The 20484-nt window shown below is 57.0% G+C and overlaps 1 protein-coding gene across 1 annotated transcript in view; it reads left to right on the plus strand.

Annotated features, from left to right (window-relative positions):
* LOC121150459 (lysyl oxidase homolog 2) overlaps positions 1 to 17947 on the plus strand; it is a 39357-nt gene extending 21410 nt beyond the window's left edge. The window contains exons 4-13 of the mRNA XM_040971388.1: positions 1736 to 1958; positions 4082 to 4265; positions 7153 to 7304; positions 9358 to 9525; positions 10870 to 11032; positions 11408 to 11651; positions 13806 to 13921; positions 14507 to 14643; positions 17006 to 17117; positions 17868 to 17947. Coding sequence (XP_040827322.1) covers positions 1736 to 1958; positions 4082 to 4265; positions 7153 to 7304; positions 9358 to 9525; positions 10870 to 11032; positions 11408 to 11651; positions 13806 to 13921; positions 14507 to 14643; positions 17006 to 17117; positions 17868 to 17947 — 1579 coding nt within the window. The remainder of the gene's footprint in view (positions 1 to 1735; positions 1959 to 4081; positions 4266 to 7152; positions 7305 to 9357; positions 9526 to 10869; positions 11033 to 11407; positions 11652 to 13805; positions 13922 to 14506; positions 14644 to 17005; positions 17118 to 17867) is intronic.
* Positions 17948 to 20484: the final 2537 nt, after the last annotated feature.

Genomic DNA, 20484 nt, shown 5'->3' on the forward strand with positions numbered 1-20484 from the left:
CCTGGGCAGGGGACAATCACTGGCCGCCACAGATAGTTGGAAATCATAGGCATTTTGTGAACCAAGGTTCCCTTGGTTGCTGGTATGGTCTGATCAACTTTCATGCAGATAAAGTCTGACAGTCCATCACCCCAGTCAGCTTATGCAAATGCTGGTGGTTGCAATTGCTGGGTCAGCTCTGCCTCCAGCCTTATCTTCTATACAAACCAATGGGTCTTGCAACCCAGCCTGATCCTGCCCACCTCGCACTTGGCCTTCGTGTACGCCAGGGGGAGTGGCTGCCTAGTCGGAACAACATGCAATAACCCCCACCAGGCCCGCCCTCTGCCCTGTTCCCATGCTTGCCAGCATGTACCGCAGACTAGTTCAGTCTGTCCCACATCCCATTCAGCTCTTGTACATGTCAATGAGCATTGAAGCCTAGTTCAACCCACTCAACCCCACTATCCAGTCCACACACCTGCTGGCGAGTGCCACTCTTTGACTAAACATGCCTGGCCCAGTCCTGGTTTTCATGCTCTCTAGTTGGAGCGGCAGCCCAAGAGGGAGATGCTCATTGTACTGGAGCCACTCCCATTCCTGGATCTTGCACTCTAGGTGGTTCTACAGTTTACCTTGACAGAATTTGTCCCCTGTGCCAGCATCTGCCAGCTGATGCCGCGGCAAATCCCAACCAACCCACACCCACTTTGACTTATGCATGCACCAGTAGGAACAGTCAACCCAGGGTGGCATTTCCCTAATCCAGCTCACATGAGGCCAACAGGTGTTGTAACCCTGCCTGGCCTGGTCTGCCCCCATAGCTAATGTGTTCTTCAGCCTGACCCTAATGCAGGGGCAGAGGTAAACTACAGTTTCCATTGTCTGGGGTGAGGATTGGCTTGCAGGAAGTGGAGAGGGAGGAGCAGCCACAGGACTTAACTAGACTATCTTCATTTCCAAAATGCATTGTCATGGCACCCACAAGCGCACTAGGGGGCCTCGGTGTCCCATTTGGACAGAGAAGAGGGGACAGAGTCTACAGGGTGTCTCAGGGCAGCCACACCAACAAAGACAGTACCCACTTCTCAGTCCCTCTGGAACTCACCTTGTCCTGAGGTCCCCCACCCACACTGGACAGTGGGAGTGAGGCTGTCTGGTCTGGCCTGCCACGCAGGGACCAACACGCAGGCTCCAGACAGCAGAAGACAGGGGCATCCTCCGCCTTGCCTTTTTCTGTACGTCCCACCCACTGTCATTCAAGACCTGAGTCCTTCTCATGACTCCAACCAAGGAGATTGTGACAAAACATGTACTTGAAAAATATCTTTGTGTATGGCCATCCCCTGAAAATGTAAAATGTCTGACATGATGCTTCACCCTTATGTAAACCGTGTGAAACATCAGAGGCAATATCAGGACTTGTTTGTGAACTAGGACTAGCTGGTAAGGGGTGAAAAACAAAAGAATGTTTAGCCCTCCTCATTAACCTGTTAGGGGGAGACACAAAAAAAGCTGAAGAGACGAAGCCCCAGTGAGTATAAAAAGGGGGCTCTGCTGAGCAGACACGCGGCTCTCAACTAGCTCGTTGAGGAACTAGGCCCTGTCTCAGGTTCTCCGAGTCCAACACTGGGCGGGGTGGGCGTTATGCACTGACCCTGTCTGAGAAACAGGATTGACCCATGGGCGCAGGGACCCTGTCTGTCTCTGGGGAAAGAAACCCTGATGACCAAGCTCCACTTCTGCTCCCCTACAGAATGGTCGCATCCCGGAGGAAGCTGCGCTTCTGGCCGTTCTCTATGGACTGCCTGGGCACAGAGGCACACATCTCTAGCTGCAAGCTGGGCCCACGAGTGTCACTGGATTCCACAAAAAACATCACTTGTGAGAACGGGCAGCCAGCTGTGGTCAGTTGCGTGCCCAGCCAGGTCTTCAGCCCCGATGGACCCTCAAGATTCCGGAAGGCCTACAAACCGGAGGTGAGGAGCAGTGGGTCAGGGGGGGCAGCCACCTGAAATCTGGCAAGGATGTGTGTGTGTGTGTGTGTGTGTGTGTGTGTGTGTGTGTGTGTGTGTGTGTGCAAGTATGCAGGAGAGTGTGTGTGTCAGCACCCCTAATTCAGTGCATTCCCTGGGGTAAGTGTGTTATCCCTGTGTGATAGAGAAGATACAGAGAATGTACTAGGCCCTGTCATTGTCAGGGGGACAGTTTTTAGCTCTTCTGTTCTTCCTTATCTTTACAGCCCCAAAGGGTCTCTGTCTTGTATACACTGTGGAATCTTCTCATTCGGGGCAGGTGGCTGGGACCGGCACATGGGTGGAGGGTTGGGAAGGAGAGGTGATCCTTGTTCAGGGCTGGCTTCAGGTGCCATGGTACTTGAGAATCATCCCCTGTGGGGATTCCATGGAGGTTTCCAGGGGTAACAGAGAGCAGAAGAGGGGGGCTGAGGGCCATGGGGCTTCCACCGGCTGGCCCAGGCTGCAAGGTGAAGGCAGGAGCCTTGGGGGGCTAAGCAGACTTCCTCTCTCCACTCTCCCTGTCTCTCCTCCCTGTCAGCCCCTGTAGACCTGCTCTTGGGAAAAGCGTGGTAACCCCTGTCCAGTGGAAAAGCCACATCCGTGTTGGGGTCTCCTCCCATGCGTGCCGAGAACCCAGCCCCCATCAGAGGGTAGGGAAACCATTTCCATTGACTTCTGGCCCTGGATCATCCCAGTCTCCTTGGGGCAGACATGTGTGGGTGTGCAGCCGGGGGGCGGGGGTCTTGTTTGGCCCTGCTCCTTCCCATCCCCCAGCCAGCCTCACTTGCCTCCATCCCTTGCTCTAATCACCACATCCTGCCTCCAGCCCTGACTGTAACGCCTGAGCTCTCCTTCTGAATCATGTGGGAATTCCCAATCCTACTGTTTTGGAATTCCGCTGCTGTGTGGTCTGAAGCGGAGGAATCAAGTTCATTCCAAATCGATGAGGGAAGAGCAAGCGAGGCTGACATCACCGTTTCCTTGGGTTTCCATTTTCCCACCAGAGCCAGCTGACCCTCTGGCTGGCCCCTGCTGGAAGGAAGCGGGGGTCACAGACGGTCCACCTGGTAGGAAGGAGCACCCCACACCTCCCCAGCAGCGCACAACTCGACAGTTCGGAAGGGGAGGAGGGAGTGTGAAAGGCAAAGTTTTCCAGAAAACGGCACTAGAGCAAGCAGTTTTTATTACTGTCTGTCTGTCCTTTTTGTGAAACGAGTGGAAGTTGCTGAAGCACAGGGTACCAGTTGCCCAGCTACACAGCAACCCCCCCCCCACTCCCTTTCCTGTGCCTCTTTAGAGCTAGAGAGAGCAGACCTGGGGTGGGGGGAGGTCTACAAGTGTGGGAGCTGTCACACATCCCATCCTGCCATGGGCAGCCCTGGCCGGTGAGACAGAGAGATGTAGCCTCCAGTGGCTCGAGCCTGAAGGTGGCCATGAACGTGAATGCTTGAATTGCCACCTACGGCTAGGTCAGCTCTGTCCAGTGCCAGAGGCTGCGGGGACTGAGAAGGGCACGGGAGGACAATGCTGTGGTCTGACCCTGCCTTTGTGCTGAGTCCTGTGAGCATCAGCGATACGTCAGACTGCACACACATGCGTACACACGCACACTCACACATGCAAGCACTCATGCACGCACTCAAACACGTGGACACACATGTGCACACATACGGACATGCGCACATCATACATGCACTACCTGCAAATGAAACACGAGCCTGTGGAGTCAGGAGCAGAACCACTCAGGAGGGGAGGGCCTCAGGCCGTCATTGAACACCGTTGCCAGGTGTAGGCGTGAGCATGGAGGCTGCTTTCTGTCGCAAGGCTGGAGGCGCTGGATACTTGGGGGGTGATTCTGGCCTCTGATGTTCCCCCCACTGGGGATCCATGATGAAAGGCCCCCATGTGGGTGCTGCAAAGGGAGCTTGCTCCAAAGCCACCTCTGCCCAACCCCCTTGCCGTTCACTACCCCAGGTGGGCTGGGGGATGTGGGGTGGGACCTAGTAATATGGCAGAGAAGGTGGGAGAGGCCAGCAAGCACCTGCGGAGCACCCCCAGACGTCTGTCTGCTTCTGTTTCTCCAGCAGCCCCTGGTGCGGCTGAGGGGAGGTGCCCAGATCGGGGAGGGCCGCGTGGAGGTGCTCCGGAATGGAGAATGGGGGACCGTGTGCGACGACAAATGGGACCTGGTGTCAGCCAGCGTGGTCTGCAGAGAGCTTGGCTTCGGCAGTGCCAAAGAGGCCATCACGGGCTCCAGACTGGGACAAGGTAAGAAATTGGGGGGCTGTGGGTGGGGCCTTGGGTCAGGAGTGATCAAGCCCAGCCCGAGCTGGTGGTCCCTGTGGAGTTTCTGGATTTTTCTCTCTTGCTTTGCCTCCTCCCTTCAGCAACTGAATGACTGTTGAATGCCAGCAACTGAATGACTTCTCCCCCTGATGAGCTTAGAGGGATCCTGCACAGCCCATTTTATGGATTTGCAAGCTGAGGCCCAGAGAAGGGAATTAACAAGCAAGGGAAGGCCCCATAGCTGAGGTCGGTGAAGAGTCCAGTGTGGATCTCCCAGCCTCTAATCGCAGGCTGCCTGTAGCCACACGAGCCTTCCTGGGGTTCTACCCACAGGCCCAGGGGATCAGGGGTGGCAGGCCAGGCTGTGAAGCAGGCCAGAAGCCAGGAAAACAGATGACCCCTCACGTTCTGCTCAGGTTGCAGCCCCGCAAACATTCCCTCCCGAGAGCAGGACGCCTCTGCTCCAGCGCCGGAGACACTCATGAGAACGGGCATGGCTTTTATTAAGTGTCCTCAACACGTCTTTCATATGAACCAAGGGGAAAAAGCAGAGGAGGCTTCCATGTGGGATACTCTGCTGACAGCAGCATTAGAACCCCAAGATGACACACAGGCAGGGAACAACATGCAGGCAGGTCCCCTCCCTGGCTTCTGAACAGGGAGCCTTCACCCCAGATCCACTTTGCAGCCCAGCCAAGCACCCAGCCCTCCCATCCTGATCTATGGTTTGAGCAAGGAATGTTGTAATTGTTTCCTGCAGAGGGAGTCTGGGCTGCTGTGGCTGGCTAGGGACGCCCTTCTTCTGGCAGGAATGCCATGAGGTCGCTATTGGCGGCCTGGAGGGGGTGTCGGTCCCCACCACAAAAGAACACGGGGCTTTCATTCTTCTGGAAGTGGAGCGCATCTGGCTGGAGCCCAGGCTCCCAGCAGCACTGGCATCTGAACGAATGATTCCCTGGGGTTGGAAGGAGGCTTTGCAAGAGACAGGGACTGCACAGGCTGCTGGAATCCTGGGCAGCCCTGCGGCAAGGACCTCGGGCCTGACGTGCAGCAGGTGAGGCCCTGAAGGATGACAGAAAAGACCAAAGTTCCTAAATAACTTCTTCCTTTTCACCCCTCCCAGCCCCGTCCTGTCCATATCCTGGAACATCTCCACTCCCACTGTCCCACCTATGCCAGCCTGAAGTCTGAGGGTTTGGGGTAGACTCTGGTGTTACACATTGTGCCACCAGGAGCTGTTCAAACATTCCTATGTATGTTGTCATAGTTCGCCAGTTGTCCAACACATGGGTCTGTATGGGGCGGCGCCCTAGCACTGAGCAACCAGCAAGTGCTCAGTGACCTGGCTGTTCCATCACTCACAGACCTGTACTCAGTGACCCAGTTGTTCCCCTGCCCCCACATGCACCCACGATTTCCAAGGGCCTGTTGAACTCTGGGAAAAATAAGCCACTTGGCACTCGGTGATGCTGTGCCTGACAAGGAACCATTGGGTGATTTATGGTCCCCTGCCACCTGGGTGTGGCCAGCTCCAGCAGACAGTGGGGAAAGTGCCCCCTTTGAATGTCAAGGCACAGAGAGGACCGAGCTCTGGCTTGATGCATCAAGGAACCACACCCACAGCCAGGGGTGGTGAGAAGATGCCCGTTGAGAATTAGGTCATCTTCGTTCTTGGCCAACGACTTGCTCAGTGACCTTGAATAACCTTCTGGGCCTTGGCCCTCAGCGCTGTAGACCAGGCTGGCCTCCTGGAAGGGGACTCTAGGTTCACCAGAATGGGTGTAGGTCCCAGGCGGGCACTGCCCCTGGCCAAGCCCTCCACTCTCACGACCACTCCTGCCCAGAACGTACACTATGTGAGGGGTGGGCCTAGGTCTTCCATCTCCATGTTCTTTATGTGGAGCCCATGCCTGCACGCAGAACCTGGGATGAGTTCCTGCTGCGGAGAATGGAGGAATGGATGAGTACAGGAACACATTTCAGTTAACTAGCCAGGGGACTGCTGAGACGGTCCCAGTGCTCTCAACCCATGCTGTCCAGTGAAAGTATGTGAAAAAACACATGTATATTTTGCACTTTCTGATAGCCACATTAAAAGAATAAAACAGAGTTGATTTTTTAAACGATATATTTGAAGGCAGAGGGAGTGCAAAAGAAAGATCTTTCATCCTCTGGTTCATTCCCCCCAGTGACCAAAACACCCAGGACCAGAGCCAGATTCAAGTCAGAAACTCCATATGTGTGTAGTGAGGCCCAAATACTTGAGCCACCATCTGCTGCTTGCCGAGGCGCATTCGTGTGATACTGTAATGGGAGGGAGCAGCTGGAAGCTGAAGCAACACTCCGGTATGGTGTTGTGGCATTGCAAGCAGCAGCTCAATAAGCTGGCCTCAGAGTTCATCTTGATCATACACTATCTGGAGTGGGTCTTGGGGCTAGTGATTATCCAGCTGTTGGGGTACCTGAACTCCATAACGAATCCCTGCTGCTCACTTTGGCTTCCTGCCAGCGCAGGGCCTGGCTGACATTGGTGATGGCTCAAGTAATTGGTGCCTGCCATCCATGTGGGAGACCTGAATGAAGTTCCACACCCTGTCATTGGCTCAAGACTCTGTCTGTCATCAGTCAGCTCACTCCCAGATCCTGTCAATGGCTCGAGCCTCTGTGTTTCATCCATCAACCATAACCTGTTAGCTTAAGACTTTGAAGCTTCAGCATCTCCATGATTTAGGGAGTCACTTAATCTACAGATTCTTCCTCTAGCAGTTTGAGGATGGGACTGTCAGGTTTTCATTTTCTGGAATTTTCTGGCTGGTGCCTTGTCCTCCTCCTGAGGCTTGAATGGCCTGTGTGCATCTCCTTTGACCAGGAATAGGACCCATCCACCTCAACGAGATCGAGTGCACAGGGAGCGAGAAGTCCATCACCGACTGCAAGTTCAACACCAAGTCAGAGGGCTGCAGTCACGAGGAAGACGCAGGTGTGAGGTGCAACATCCCTGCCATGGGCTTCCAGAAGAAGGTGAGGGACCCTACCAGGCACCTGGCTACCTGGCCCTGTCCTCCCCTCCCTGCCTGCAATCTGATTCACTACCCCTACAGTCACCTCTGACATTAGGGCCTTGGTGTGTGACTTGGAGAGGAGCAAATCCGGATGTCCCTTGCCTTTTTCACACTCCTAACTTTCTACCCCATTATAGAAGGGAAAGTGGCTGGATACACCCGCATCAAAGCAGGGTGCGGTCTTGCCGTGCCCCGTTGGCTGGCATCAGCGTGCTCAGGAAATCATAGCTGCCCTAGCTTCACCCATGTTTAAATGCCCAGGACACTGCCATCAGGAACCAAAGGGACACACCAGGGCGGAGACTTTGGGAAGCCTCAAATGTCTCTGGTGTCTGACCGGGTGGTGCGGCAAACCAGACACAGGCCAGATGTTCCTGCCTGGCCTGGAGGCCTCTCGCAGTCCTGTCACCGCTGGTGAACTCAGACCTCCTTTGCAGTCTGGGAAGTTGCCAGGATGCTGGCACCATGGGTGGGGTCCTGGCGTTCTCCAACTGTGTCCTGCTCTGACTGGGCACCTCCTGGCCACCTGCTGTGAGGCATTCCAGTCTCCTCTGGGTTAAGGGTTGTGTTTTTAGAAGCCTCCCCCAAATGCCGGCCCTCCCTGCCTGAGCTCATGTAGGTTGGCCATGCTTTGAGCCCATCAAATACAATCATGTGCATTTGAACCTGCCATTGACAGAGTGCTGACAGGTATGGAACACACATACATGTACACACACACACACACACACACACAAGCCGTGCCCCTAGGAGCTTACATTCCAACAGGGGTCGCAGATGGGAAACATTGTGAAGGAGCTTGGCTGGAATCGCTTTGAGTGCTGGGAGTTACTGAACCAATCAGAGGGTAGTCACATGGGATTGCAGCCTCCAGATGGTAAGCGGGATCATCAAGGTGAGGGGGCATCTGTAGGTAGCGGGCTTCAGTGTCACACATGTCACTCACCATGTGACGTTGCCAAGGAAGCCAGGCAGCCCTGAGAGCTACAGCAAAGTCCTAAAGCCAGGAAGTCAGAGAATACGAATCTGGCTGCTCATGGGCTCCGAGTGGGAGGAAGGCAGGATCCCATTTCTTTCCAATAGAATTGTGGTTTCAAGTGGAGAAGAGATGGGTGGAAGAGACAGTTGAGGCAATTAAAAAGGGCAAGTGCAGGGAGAGATTGGGATTGGGAAGGTAGGCATGGAGCTGGAGGGATGAGAGGGCTTAGGCAGCAAACAAGCCCCACTGGGTGTGGACAAAGGAGCTCACTGCTCCATCTCCAGCTCCTGTGACAGAAGAGTTTCAAGGTCAGCTCGCCAAGGCCATGCAATGCCAAGAAAGCTTTATTGAAGCACACATCCAGTCATCTGTAGCTTGTCTGTGGTTGCTCTCAGGCTACCAGAGCAAAGCAGAGTGGGTACAACGGGGTCCCACAGAGCCTGAGGAGACCTGGTCTTGTGTGGGAAGTGTGCTGCTCACACCCCATTCTCTCTGGAATGGACTGCAGTACAAGAACAAGAGGTGAGGGGAGGAGACAAGAGAACAAGTTTGGAGCTGAAAGAAAAGAGGACATCCAATTTGGGATCTCCCAGATGCCAAGCAAAGCTATCCACTGGGCAGCTGGCTCCACAGGTCTCTAAGGGGCAGTCCAGGCTGCAGAGGAGGTAGGAATGGGGAGCTAGCTAGGCAAGAAGGGGACCCAGGAAGGGGTCCTGGGGAATCCCCTTGAGGCTGTTCTTGGAGCCAAAGATGGTTTGGACAAACAGCCCTGATCGCTCCTGGAGAGCAGCCAGGCTGAGGGGTCAGAGTTCACAGTGGTGCTCCCTGGGGTCTGTGGGCTACGCCAGCTTGGAACTTCCAGGGTATCTGGGCTTGGCCACCCACCGTCAGGCCAAGCTGGGCATGACTGCCACACAGGAGGCTACGCAAGGCTGTTTACTGATCTTGTGTCTGATCTGACTTGGGGAACTTGAGCACTGAGGGTTCCCCCTGCCTGTCTCACCTAGTGACCGTGCCTCTTCCTTGTCCCCAGCTCCGCCTGAGCGGGGGCCGCAACCCCTTCGAGGGCCGGGTGGAGGTGCTGACGAAGAGAAATGGGTCGCTCGTGTGGGGCACTGTGTGTGGTGAGAACTGGGGCATCGTGGAGGCCATGGTGGTGTGCCGGCAGCTGGGACTGGGCTTTGCCAGCAACGCCTTCCAGGTGAGCAGCCCCTGGCATGCACTCTGAGTGGTCTCCTTCATGTCCGCACCCTGCCCGCAGGCGCTCATCTTGGGAGGCCTCTCATGCACCCTTGGCAGCGGGAGGCAGTGCAGGCCTTTAGGGCCATGGTGACCCCTGATGCCTCCGCTCATTCCATCAGCAGCCACCTGGTCGTATACCCATCCAGAACCCTTTTCACTTTGACCATGGCCTTGTCCCTCCACCAGAAAAAGAGAATGACCCAAGGATTGCAAGCTCAGGATCTGCTCCTGGCTACCTCCCCACCGGCCAGTTGCACTCTTGCCCCTGCCTCAACTGTCCTTCCTGTGCCATGGCCTGGATAATCCTTAGGTCCTCAGTACCCTGGCTTAAACAGGAAGAGGTGTGAGTTGACTGGAACCCAGGTCACTCTCAGAGGAGGCGCTGGGACATATCCGGGTCCTCCCTCCAGAATCCGTAAGGACCTGGGCCTCCGACACAGCTGCCCACAGCCTCTGGGCACTCAGCTTCCCACCTGCCCCTGTGTACAAAATACCAGACAGACGCTCCTTCTCCCAGGAGAGAGCAGAAAAGCAGCTCCACCCGTCACTGGGGTCACTACCTGACCGGGTTAGTTCCCCGGAAGCTCATGCCTAAGATACCCTGGGGGCTCAGTTGGAGGGGTGTCCCAGGCCTGGGCTGGACATTCATCCCAAGTCGGCCCCTGTGATAAAGATGTGGAAAGAGGCAAGAGAATGGGAGCTGGCCAGTGTGAGAGCTGCAGGGTAGACCAGCAGGCTACCCTAGGAGGGGCTGATACTTGAGATTATATGAGACGGAATCTGGCAGGTGAATTCCTTCTTCCTGCGGGGAGGGGCACCAATATTTTGTTCTCTGAAGGCCTTTGGTGGATTAGTCAGGCCCTCCCATATTATAAAGGATGATTTACTTTGCTCAAAGTCTACTGACTAAAGCATTGAGCTCATTGAAGACTGCTTCGTGGAGATTCTGGGACAAGTACTGAGTGCCCCTGCTTGGTCCCTAACCACCCTGCCCTGCGCCTCTTAGAATTTAGCAGTATCTGGAAGTTCCTGAGATACAAGATTGCCCAATCAATCTCAGCAGAACACCCTCCTTACTCATTTTTTTCCCCAAAGTTCATCCAAAAGTTAGACTTCACGGCACAGCTAACTATGGGCATAAAGAAACAGATTTCTTATCACCTGCAAAGTCTGATTGGTTGATGGGATCTTCCCAGAGCAGGGTTCTGTGATTGATTAGCAGTGCCTGCCCTGACAAGGCAGTGGGATAGGAAGTGACCACGTGACGTGACATTCTGGCTGTTTTTCTCGTTGATTCATCCAGGAGACCTGGTACTGGCACGGAGATATCTACAGCAATAAGGTGGTCATGAGTGGAGTGAAGTGTTCGGGCACAGAGCTGTCCCTGGCCCATTGCCGCCATGACGAGGACGTGGCCTGTCCCCAAGGCGGGGTGCAGTACGGGGCCGGAGTTGCCTGCTCAGAAAGTGAGACTGGTTGGGTATTGTCACCCAGCCTGCCCACGTCCCCACCCCTAGGCTCCACCAGGGAGCCAGAGTCACCACCAGTCCCTTTGCTGGGCTCACGGGCCTCTGCCACAGGCCCAACCCAAGCAGATCGCAGAACGAATTCCTGCCGGGCGAGGGGTGGTATGGAAAGGCCAACACGATGGCAGGAGGCCTTGGGTTGATTTCCTCCCGTGACCTTGAGTGACGTAAACTCGGGAGGAAAGAACAGCTCAGAGGTCCCAAAGGTGAATGGAGCTGGGTAGGACGGGAGTGACGCTGGCCAGGAAACGGCCATGGAGCCCTTGGGGAAGGAGGCTGTGTGCATGTGCTGAGCCTGTGTGTGCCCCCCACCAGCCGCCCCCGACCTGGTCCTCAACGCCGAGATGGTGCAGCAGACCGCCTACCTGGAGGACCGGCCCATGATCCTGCTGCAGTGCGCCATGGAGGAGAACTGTCTGTCGGCGTCGGCCGCCCTGACCGACCGCAACACCGGCTACCGCCGGCTCCTGCGCTTCTCCTCCCAGATCCACAACAACGGCCAGTCCGACTTCCGCCCCAAGAATGGCCGCCATGCCTGGATCTGGCACGACTGCCACAGGTGGGCTCCTGTGGTCCACCCGGGCTCTAGGCCTCCCAGTGGAGGGGGCAGGGGCTTAGAGTCTCAGGGTGCCTTAAGGCCAGCAAGGGCTGCCCCCACCCCAGACAGGCATGGGTCCTGCTCTGGCGCCCTGGCCTCCTGCCTTCAGGAAAGCTCAGCTGTGCAGTCCATGAGCCCCTTTCATAGCTCTCGGTGCCACCCAGTAAGTCTGTGTGCCCGTCAAGGAAAATGGGGGTTGTTTGAGATCCCTCAGCATCCAGCCCTAGCTGGGGCCCTGGTTCTTTCTCTGACCTTGCATTCACCATGGGCACAGACCTGAGCTCAGCTGGCACTGGGAAAGGATCAGGCACATGTGCACACACACACACACACACACACACACACGTGCATACTTGGGGCAGGGAGGAGGGACGGAGAGCCCTTGGTACTGCACCCAGGAGGAATCCCCCCAAAGGACTGCCCTTCCCCCAGCTCAGGCGACTTGCCCTGCAAGCCTGGGAAATGCTTGCTCCCTCCCTGCCACCACCCAAGGCCGGGTGTACCAGCCTTGTGTCCCGGGCTCCTCTCCTGTCCCTTATGTTCTAGAGCCTGGGACTGTACCTGCTGCACCCGCTCATCGTCTCACAGCCCCCTTGCCATGTTCCTGCCAGGCAGCAGGCAGTCTGCCCACGTCTGGGAAGCCCCCAGGGAAGGAGCTGGAAGAGCAGGGCATGGGCTCCAGTACAAGTGGCAGCTGTTCAAGCCACAGATGGCACCGCTGCTGCCCAGGGCACTGTCACTGACTTGGTGCTGTCTCCCTCAGCCCTGCAGTCAGGACTGTGTCCCTGCCAGGGTAGCCTGGTCCCGGGCATGGAAGATAAAGTCAGCGGGGTCCCTGTTTTTGTCACAGCACCCTTGGGGGCTAGAGGACATGCCCAGCCACCTTGCCCCATCAATGCCTCTGAAATGAGGACAGGTGCCCAGGGCAGCCAGGACTGTTCATGCTGGGGACACTGGTGAGGGAGCCGTCGGCCGTAGGTATGTGTCCCACCTATGGTGACATTCTTGGACGCAGAGCTCTGCCGTGTCTGCCAGTGGCCTAAGAGGATGCTTCCTCACCAAGTGTCAGGGAGTTCCAGGGTTCTGAATGGATCCTTCCGTCCATGGCCCAGTGGCCAGTCCACTCGGTCTATGCTCAGATCCTGGGGGAAGGCTTTGCCAGACTGTGGCACCTTGTCCCTGGCACCCCGCTTGCCCCCAGGAAACAGACTTCTTCCCAGCTACCCCAACGTAAGCCTGGAAAGAGAGACTGGCCCTAGAGCCCGCCCTCATCCCATTCTGTATTCCTTAGCGTAGCGTGTGTAGGGCTGGGATGCTGGAACCCACAGGTGCCCAGGGGCACTTTGCAAAGCAGCCGCCAGCCAGTGCCTCCCATCCCAGGGTTTCTGCACAGGCAGGCAGCCGTGGGGAGGGAGAGGGGCGCGTTTGGATGCCCTCGTCGTCATTGTGGGGACCTAACCCAGCCCTCGGGACAGGTAAACACATGAACAGAATGAGCCCCTCTGAGCAGCAGACATTCTTGAGACGGTGACTCAGACCTCATGTCTCACCCTGTTCCTTCCAGAAGCCAAAAGAGAGACCTTTCCAAGGCCAGCCACTCCGGCGGCCACAAAATGCCTCCCTTGTAAACCTTCAAGGACTGGCCAGCTCCTGGCTCCGTCCCCCTCGCTGCTTCTCCCCAGCAGGAGCAGTGCTAAAGCAGGGGAGCCTGGTTTAGCAGTTTTAGCACCAACATGCGAGAAGAAAAAGAGCTTTTCCTGTCCTTCCTTGCCCTCCCCCACCCACCCACCCACCCAGGCCAACAGGTGAAGCTGGGCAGCTGGGAGCCACCACAGGGCTGGGTATGATGGCAGGAGCAGAGCGGCAGTGCCAGCGGGAGCAGGGACAGGTGCTAAAGAGGACATCTTGTGGCTGCCCGCCGTCCTCGTCCCCTCCGGCAGCCCTGACAGCGGGCAGCGTTAACTAACCCCGTGTGCTCTGAACACCAGCCAAACCAGGGGGTGCCCCCTCCTGCCCTGGTGCCCCAATTCTTTCAGTGTCCTTTGTTCACTAAAAGTGTCCACAGCCCACACGTGATGTGGGCTAAGGTTCATTCTTATTCTCTCTCTCTCTCAGGCACTACCACAGCATGGAAGTATTCACCCACTATGACCTGCTGAACCTCAATGGCACCAAAGTGGCCCAGGGCCACAAGGCCAGCTTCTGCCTGGAGGACACCGAGTGTGAAGGAGGTACCAGCTCCCCACCCTACCCTGCACCGTTCGGCTGGAGCCCAGGCCTGACACTAGGCTCTGCTACCCTGGCCACTGTCAACTCTATGTAGCCGCTCCCCATCGCTGAGCCGGCTATAGCTAAGGATGAGGGCTGTGGGCGACACCTGTTGTGAGGACACAGGGTTCCCCCAGGGTTGTGCTGATGGGCATCTCTTGGTGCAACTGCCTCCGTTGGTTTCTGGGCACAGCAGCCACAGCATACAGTCTTGGAGCACCTGCTATATGCAGGGGTTCATGAGAAAAGTTAGACGTGAGCCCGCACCCCAAGTGCTGATAACCCAGTGAAGATAATGCCACACTGCCCCCCGGACTCAGTGAAACTATGCATACTAGGGGTTTTCCAGGTGCTCAGGAAGGCTAGGGTGCACCAGAATGGTCAAGGAGGGCTTCCTGGAGGCAAGGGCCTGAAGGAGAAGGATGTGGGTAGGAAACTGAGTAGGAGGAGGTCAGGGTGCCGAGAGCCTGGGAGGGGAGGTTGGGAGCCCGGAGCTGCAGGGGTGAGGCACCTGGCTGATGGACCTCCTCTCCCACCCCTGCCTGCAGACATTCAGAAAAGTTACGAGTGTGCCAACTTTGGTGAGCAGGGCATCACCATGGGCTGCTGGGACATGTACCGCCACGACATCGACTGCCAGTGGGTCGACATCACTGACGTGCCGCCCGGAGACTACCTGTTCCAGGTGAGGTGGGCGTGGCGGGTCTCCAGGCCCTCGCTAGCGAGGAGAATAAGGAGGGAGGCCAAGGTGTCTCAAGGGAGTATAGACTGCCAGGTAAGTCCATAAGGGACAGTGTGTGAAGCCTGCAGCTTGCAACTGGAAGTGCACCTGCTGCGGGCCAGCTCCAGGGCCTTGGGACAGAATGGCTTCTGTGGGATCCAGGGCATCCCACCCCTCTGACCTCCTTCTGAGTCGCTCTTTACAACCTCCCGGGCTGTCCTTTGCCCTCAGCCTGTCACAGTGTGTGGTGTGTCCTAGAGAGCGAGGCGCTCACATGTGTTGGTGACTGCCTCACTCAGAAGCATCTGTGCTTCAAGAAGTAGCCATGGAGGGGGACACTTCCCATGCAAAGAAACACACCTGTCCTGGTGAAGTGTTGACCACCAGGTGGCCCAGCTGGCTGCCTGCTTGCTGGGGACTTGCACGTACTCTGCCCAACTAGAGAGCAGGCTGGTCCCGAGGCAGAACCAGGAACCCCTCCTCTTCTCCTTCCTGCAAACAACTGTACGCTCCAGGCAGGGCTCTGGGCACTGCAGGAGCCAGCTCAGGACGACAGTGCCCACACAGCCTTTGTTCCCTGCTCCTCGCCCCACCCATCTCACTGGGTGGCACGGCAAGTGACCAGAAATGTGTCACTCCACCTGGAAGCAATGGCTGGGGGCACCGAGCCAGCCCTGGCACTTCCTACTCACGGTGCTCTGAAGAACCAGCGCCCGCAGCAGTGACCAGGGCGGGCTGTGCGGCTGTTTGCTGGGCAGGGGCTGGCAGTCGGATGGCCCAGCACTTGTGCAGCCATGAGGCCAGACCGCAGACTGGGAGGCAAGGCCCCAGATTGGTGGGGCAGGGTTTAGGGAGGGTGGAGGAAGTGCACTTTATTTTTAGAACCAGGCCATGTGTGGCTCCGTGCACGTAAGTGGTACCTGGCAGGTGTATGGGCGAGTGTGTTCCCCACAAGCACTGCAGTCATACAGTCACCACGCAGATTTGTGCTGACCCTGGTGAGCATGCCAGCTGCCCTTTATTCTTCCCACTGAGGGAGATTGTCCGCCCCACAGCCAGGGCTCACAGCACCCTCCTCTGAGCTCCCGTGCCCAGTTAGCCAAGCGCACCTGTGCAGGGCCCGCCATGCCTGGGAAGTCACTGCACATGAGTGAGAGCCTGCCCATGTTGCAGATACCAGTGCCTGCTGCTGGGGACAGGAGGAAGTGACATCCCAGACAGCGATCCGATCCGTGTGTGTGCAAAGGTTCCCAGGAGCTCTGGCTTCATCCTTGACCTCCAAATTTCCCCAGGCTTACGGAGTGCCAGGAAAGTCCCTTCCCATGGTCTCTCCCAGGACGCAGTTGGCCTTGCTTTGTGTGTTTTGTTTCCCCTTTGTCAAGCCTGGGGACAAAAAAAAAAAAAAATGGGGACAACTGGAACTATTGGGTAGAAAAGAGATTGAAAGCAAAGGCAGGCCACCCCTAGGTAGGACCCTGAGCCTCTGCAGGGTCTCCTGCAGCCCCTGGCCCCCAGGCCAGGACACAATGCTGCAATGTGGGGCAGACCTCAGTTCCCACGGCATCTCAGTGGGCAGCCCCAGGGTTGTATCAAGGACTTCCTGGGACCCCCCAAACCTAGGAAATGCTGCTTCACAAGGTGCCTTTGCCCACCCACCTTCCCGAATTGGCCAGGCCCTCCAGGTGGGGTCATCCTGCGTGCCCACTGTCCCCCTAGTATTCTCTGCTTCCCTCCTCCACCTCTCCATGTCTAGGTCCCCTCTCACAGAACGAAGTCCTTACAGCTTTGGGCATGGTCTACTTATGGCTGGGCCAGTGCCAGTGCAGAGGAAGGGGGAGGGAAGAGTTGGAAGGGGCCCCAGCCTGGGTCCTGGAGCCAGTTTCAAGTCCTGGATCGACTGGCAGCCTGGGCAAATGTAACCCATCACCCTACAGAGTGAGTCATGGCCTGGGGAGAAGGGACATGGCCAGACCCGCCCCCCCAGGGCAGCCCCCTTGTCCCACCCCACAGCCTCCACCCCTCCTTCCTGCTCCACTGTGGCAACTTTTTCCTTTTGTGCCCTCCTGCAGCTGGCTCAGGGGCCTTCTGAGAGCACCCAGGGGACAGTGGCAGCTTCTGGAAGGCCTGCCCTTAGTAAAGACACAGGTGCACATCTCTGCATGCGTGTCACAGTGAGATGGACACAGGGACCTAGGCCACCTCTCTCAGCTGCCCAGTGCCTGCCACACCCTGTACCATCCCCTGGCTCTGGAAGTGGGGCTGGGCTGAGGTGGCCGACGTGGGCATGGGTGTCATCCGCTGACTTGATTTCCTGTCCCGGCTCTAGGTTGTCATTAACCCCAACTACGAAGTGTCCGAGTCTGATTATTCCAACAACATCATGAAGTGCAGGTGCCGCTACGACGGCCACCGCATCTGGATGTACAATTGCCACATCGGTAAGTTCTCTCCTATCCTTGCTGCCCCCACCGCTATGGGAGACAGGCAAGGAGCAGCTCCCCACTCCTGGGCCTGGGAGGGAGCCAGTGTCACAGCCCCAGGCTCAAGAAGGAAAGTCATGGGTGTAGAGACCCAGAGGGAACCCAGGCCGCACCAGGGAGAGAGGTCCTGTCTGCAGAACACAGCAGGCCCAGACCCCGGAGGCTGGGTAAGGGCTGCAGCTGAGGTCACCGCTGACTCAGGACACAGGTGGCCTCAGAACCCTGGGCCTCAGCTTCCCTCTAGTCGAGGGCTGCAAGCTACTTACTGAAGACCCGTGGGACCAGCAGTGCATCAGTCGGCTTGTTGTCATGGTAACAGAGGAGAGGTTCACGGCAGCCCCTGACCAGGACCGGCCTCCGGTGAGGTGTTCCTGCCCACAGAGCACACGGTACGGTGTGCGTGGGTCTCTGTGCTGCCTGGGCTCTGCTTAGAGCCAATCCCAACTTGCTCCAACGAATAGTCTCCCGCCTCTTGGCTCCACCATCATGAGACCCTGGAGGGGGCTTCCCGTGTGAATTGAGCCTCCTGACGTTCAAACCAAAGCCTGGCAAGGAACATAAAGAGCAGTGAGGGGCCTCCTCTTTGGTGAAGGAAGGGCACCCATTCACTCAGCTGCTCTGTGCCCGGCTCCTGCCCTCGCCCCCACCCCCAAGGAGGTCACGGGGCAGGGGCTGAGCTCCTCCTGTGCTCCGACCCCCTCCCTGCAGGCGGTTCCCTGAGCGACGAAACGGAACAGAAATTTGAACACTTCAGCGGACTCTTGAATAACCAGCTGACCACGCAGTGACGAGCCGCCCTGGTCACCTGTGTCTTCGGGGCCATGCCATACCTTCCCGCACACCCTTGCCCGCCGCCCTCCCCGCCAGCATAGCCAGCCCTCCAGGCACCTGCAGCATGTCCCAGGCTCAGGAGGAAGGCGACGCTGCTGTCACTCACCAGGTGCTGATAGCCGCCTGACCGCTGCAGAGGCCGCTGGGGACCAGGACCTGTCCACAGGGCCACACGGACTGCGCAGAGGCTCGCGGCTGCCCAGGGTGCAGACTGGGGTGGCCGGTCCCCGTCGGGGTGGCTGGTCCCCGTCCGTGTCACAGTCCACCCGAGGGCTGCCGCAGCCCAGCCCCCTGCAGAAGACGAGGGGCCATTTCCTTGTCAAGGTGCGCATGTGGGTAAACGTGACCCCACGAGTGGTCAGGCGGAATGCCGTCCTTCCTGGGCCATTTCCAGCAAACTTGAATATCTACACCTCCACTTTAACCAGCTGCCTCTTGTCTTCCGTATTCACGCAGGACAAGTAGGCTCGCCCCGTATCCATGAGAGAAACATTCCAAACTCCTAAGGATGCCGAACCCTGAGTACATCTGTGTCTTCGGATACAGATAAAGATATATGTATATATATATGTGTGTGTGTGTGTGTGTACTTCCCTAGGATGGCGTTTGTTTAGGCGCAGTAGGGGATTCTTAGCCCGTAGCCTTGAGCTAGAACCTTGTAACAGCAGTACTGTAATAAACATTATTTGAGAGTGGTCTCTTTCGAAACTGTGCGTGCTTTCATCTCTTCAGAGATGAAGCTGACGGCTTGTCTCCTGCGGAGGCATCACTGCTCGCCCCCTGGGGCCCCGATGAAGTAAAAGCGGGGTCACTTGGGACACAGGCGCTGTGACGCCCTGGCAGTGCCATGTCAGGGGCGACTGAAGCGGCCTCGGGGTGCCTCGTGGCAGGCGGCCGGGATGTCAGAGGGAACCCTGCACAGGAGGCTGGCTGACGGCAGGGCGGGGCAGAGCGCCACCACCGCAGCACGGCCACGCTACTCAGGAGGGCGTACCAATCAGGACTTGGGAATTGCTTCTTTCTGGAACTTTCCGAGTTGTGAGTAATGGAAACTGTGCAAAGCAAAGCCAGGGATGAGGGGAGGCCACTGTGTTTTCTGATTGGCTGAGCTCGGGGCTGAGGCTTCTCGCCTCGTGTTCTCTTCATTTTCCAAGATTCCACTTTTACGTTTCCACAGCCTTTAGTAGCATTTTTTTTTTTAAGATTTATTTTTTTTTAATTGCAAAGTCAGATACACAGACAGGAGGAGAGACAGAGAGGAAGATCTTCCATCCGTTGCTTCACTCTGCAAGTGACCACAACGGCTGCAGCTTAGCTGATCCGAAGCCAGGAGCCTGGAACTTCATCCAGGTCTCCCACATAGGTGCAGGGGCCCAAAGCAGTCCTCGACTGCTTTCCCAGGTCGCAAGCAGGGGGCTAGATGGGAGGTGGGGCTGCCAGGATTAGAACCAGTGCACATATGGGATCCCAGCGCATGCAAGGCAAGGACTTCAGCCACTAGGCTATTGCACCGGGCCCCTTCAGTAGCATTTAATATCAGCTGAGGACTGGCATTGTGGCACAGTGCATTAAATAGCTACTTGTCATGCCGCCATCCGATCTGAGTACCAATTCAATCCTGGCTGCTTTGTTTCTGATCCAGCTCCCTGCTAGGAACCTGAGAAGGCAGCAGCACATGGCCTAAGAGCTTGGGACCCACACGGGAGGCCTGGATGAAGCTCCTGGCTTCAGCCTGGTCCAGCCCCAATCACTGTGGCCATTTAGAGGGTAGACCAGCACATAGAAGATTCCTTCTCTAACTCTGCCTTTCAGATAAATGAAATAAATCTTCACTGGGCTTTGCAAAGTACCCCTTCCCTTCAAGAAAGGAGCCAGCCTACCCATGACTCACCTGCTGCCCCAGTTACAGGAGGTACTGACCGAGTCGTGCTATGGCCAGGGTGCTGGGCCACCAGGACTCCTATCAGACACGTGGTAGCACACCGCAAACTTAGCGCTGGTGATGTGTGCATGATGGCTGAGGCACTGCAGGGCCCCCCACCGCCAGAGGAGCTTGCTTCCGGGGGGCTCCGCCAGCCCCATGACCTGGCACAGCCTCTAGGGCCTCGTCCGTGCAGCCGTCAGAGAGCACAGACACAAACAGCACACGAGCCAGCCTCTCTTGAATTCCTCCTGGCATTTATAGTCATGCTGGGACCAGGCGGGACAGTCCCAACCAGGACTCCTCTCCATCCAGAGTGCTGGAGAGCTCCACACAGGACTGTCTCAGCACCCACCCCACCCAAGCCAAAAGGCACAAGGGTGCCAGGTCCTTCCACCCAGGGATACCCCAATATCTGCTCTCACAAGGGAAGCGGACCAGCTACACATTCAGACTCGCCTTTGTATCTGCAAACAGGCACCCTGCCTTCTGCCTCACCAGGTGGCAGGGAGATCAGCCAAGAGGCTTGGGACCCTCAGCATTGCCACGCTGTGTCACAGGGCAGGTACCACC

The sequence above is a fragment of the Ochotona curzoniae genome, unplaced genomic scaffold (genome assembly GCF_017591425.1).
Source record: "Ochotona curzoniae isolate NIBS_2020 unplaced genomic scaffold, NIBS_Ocur_1.0 contig_21, whole genome shotgun sequence".
Classification (NCBI taxonomy): Eukaryota; Metazoa; Chordata; class Mammalia; order Lagomorpha; family Ochotonidae; genus Ochotona; species Ochotona curzoniae.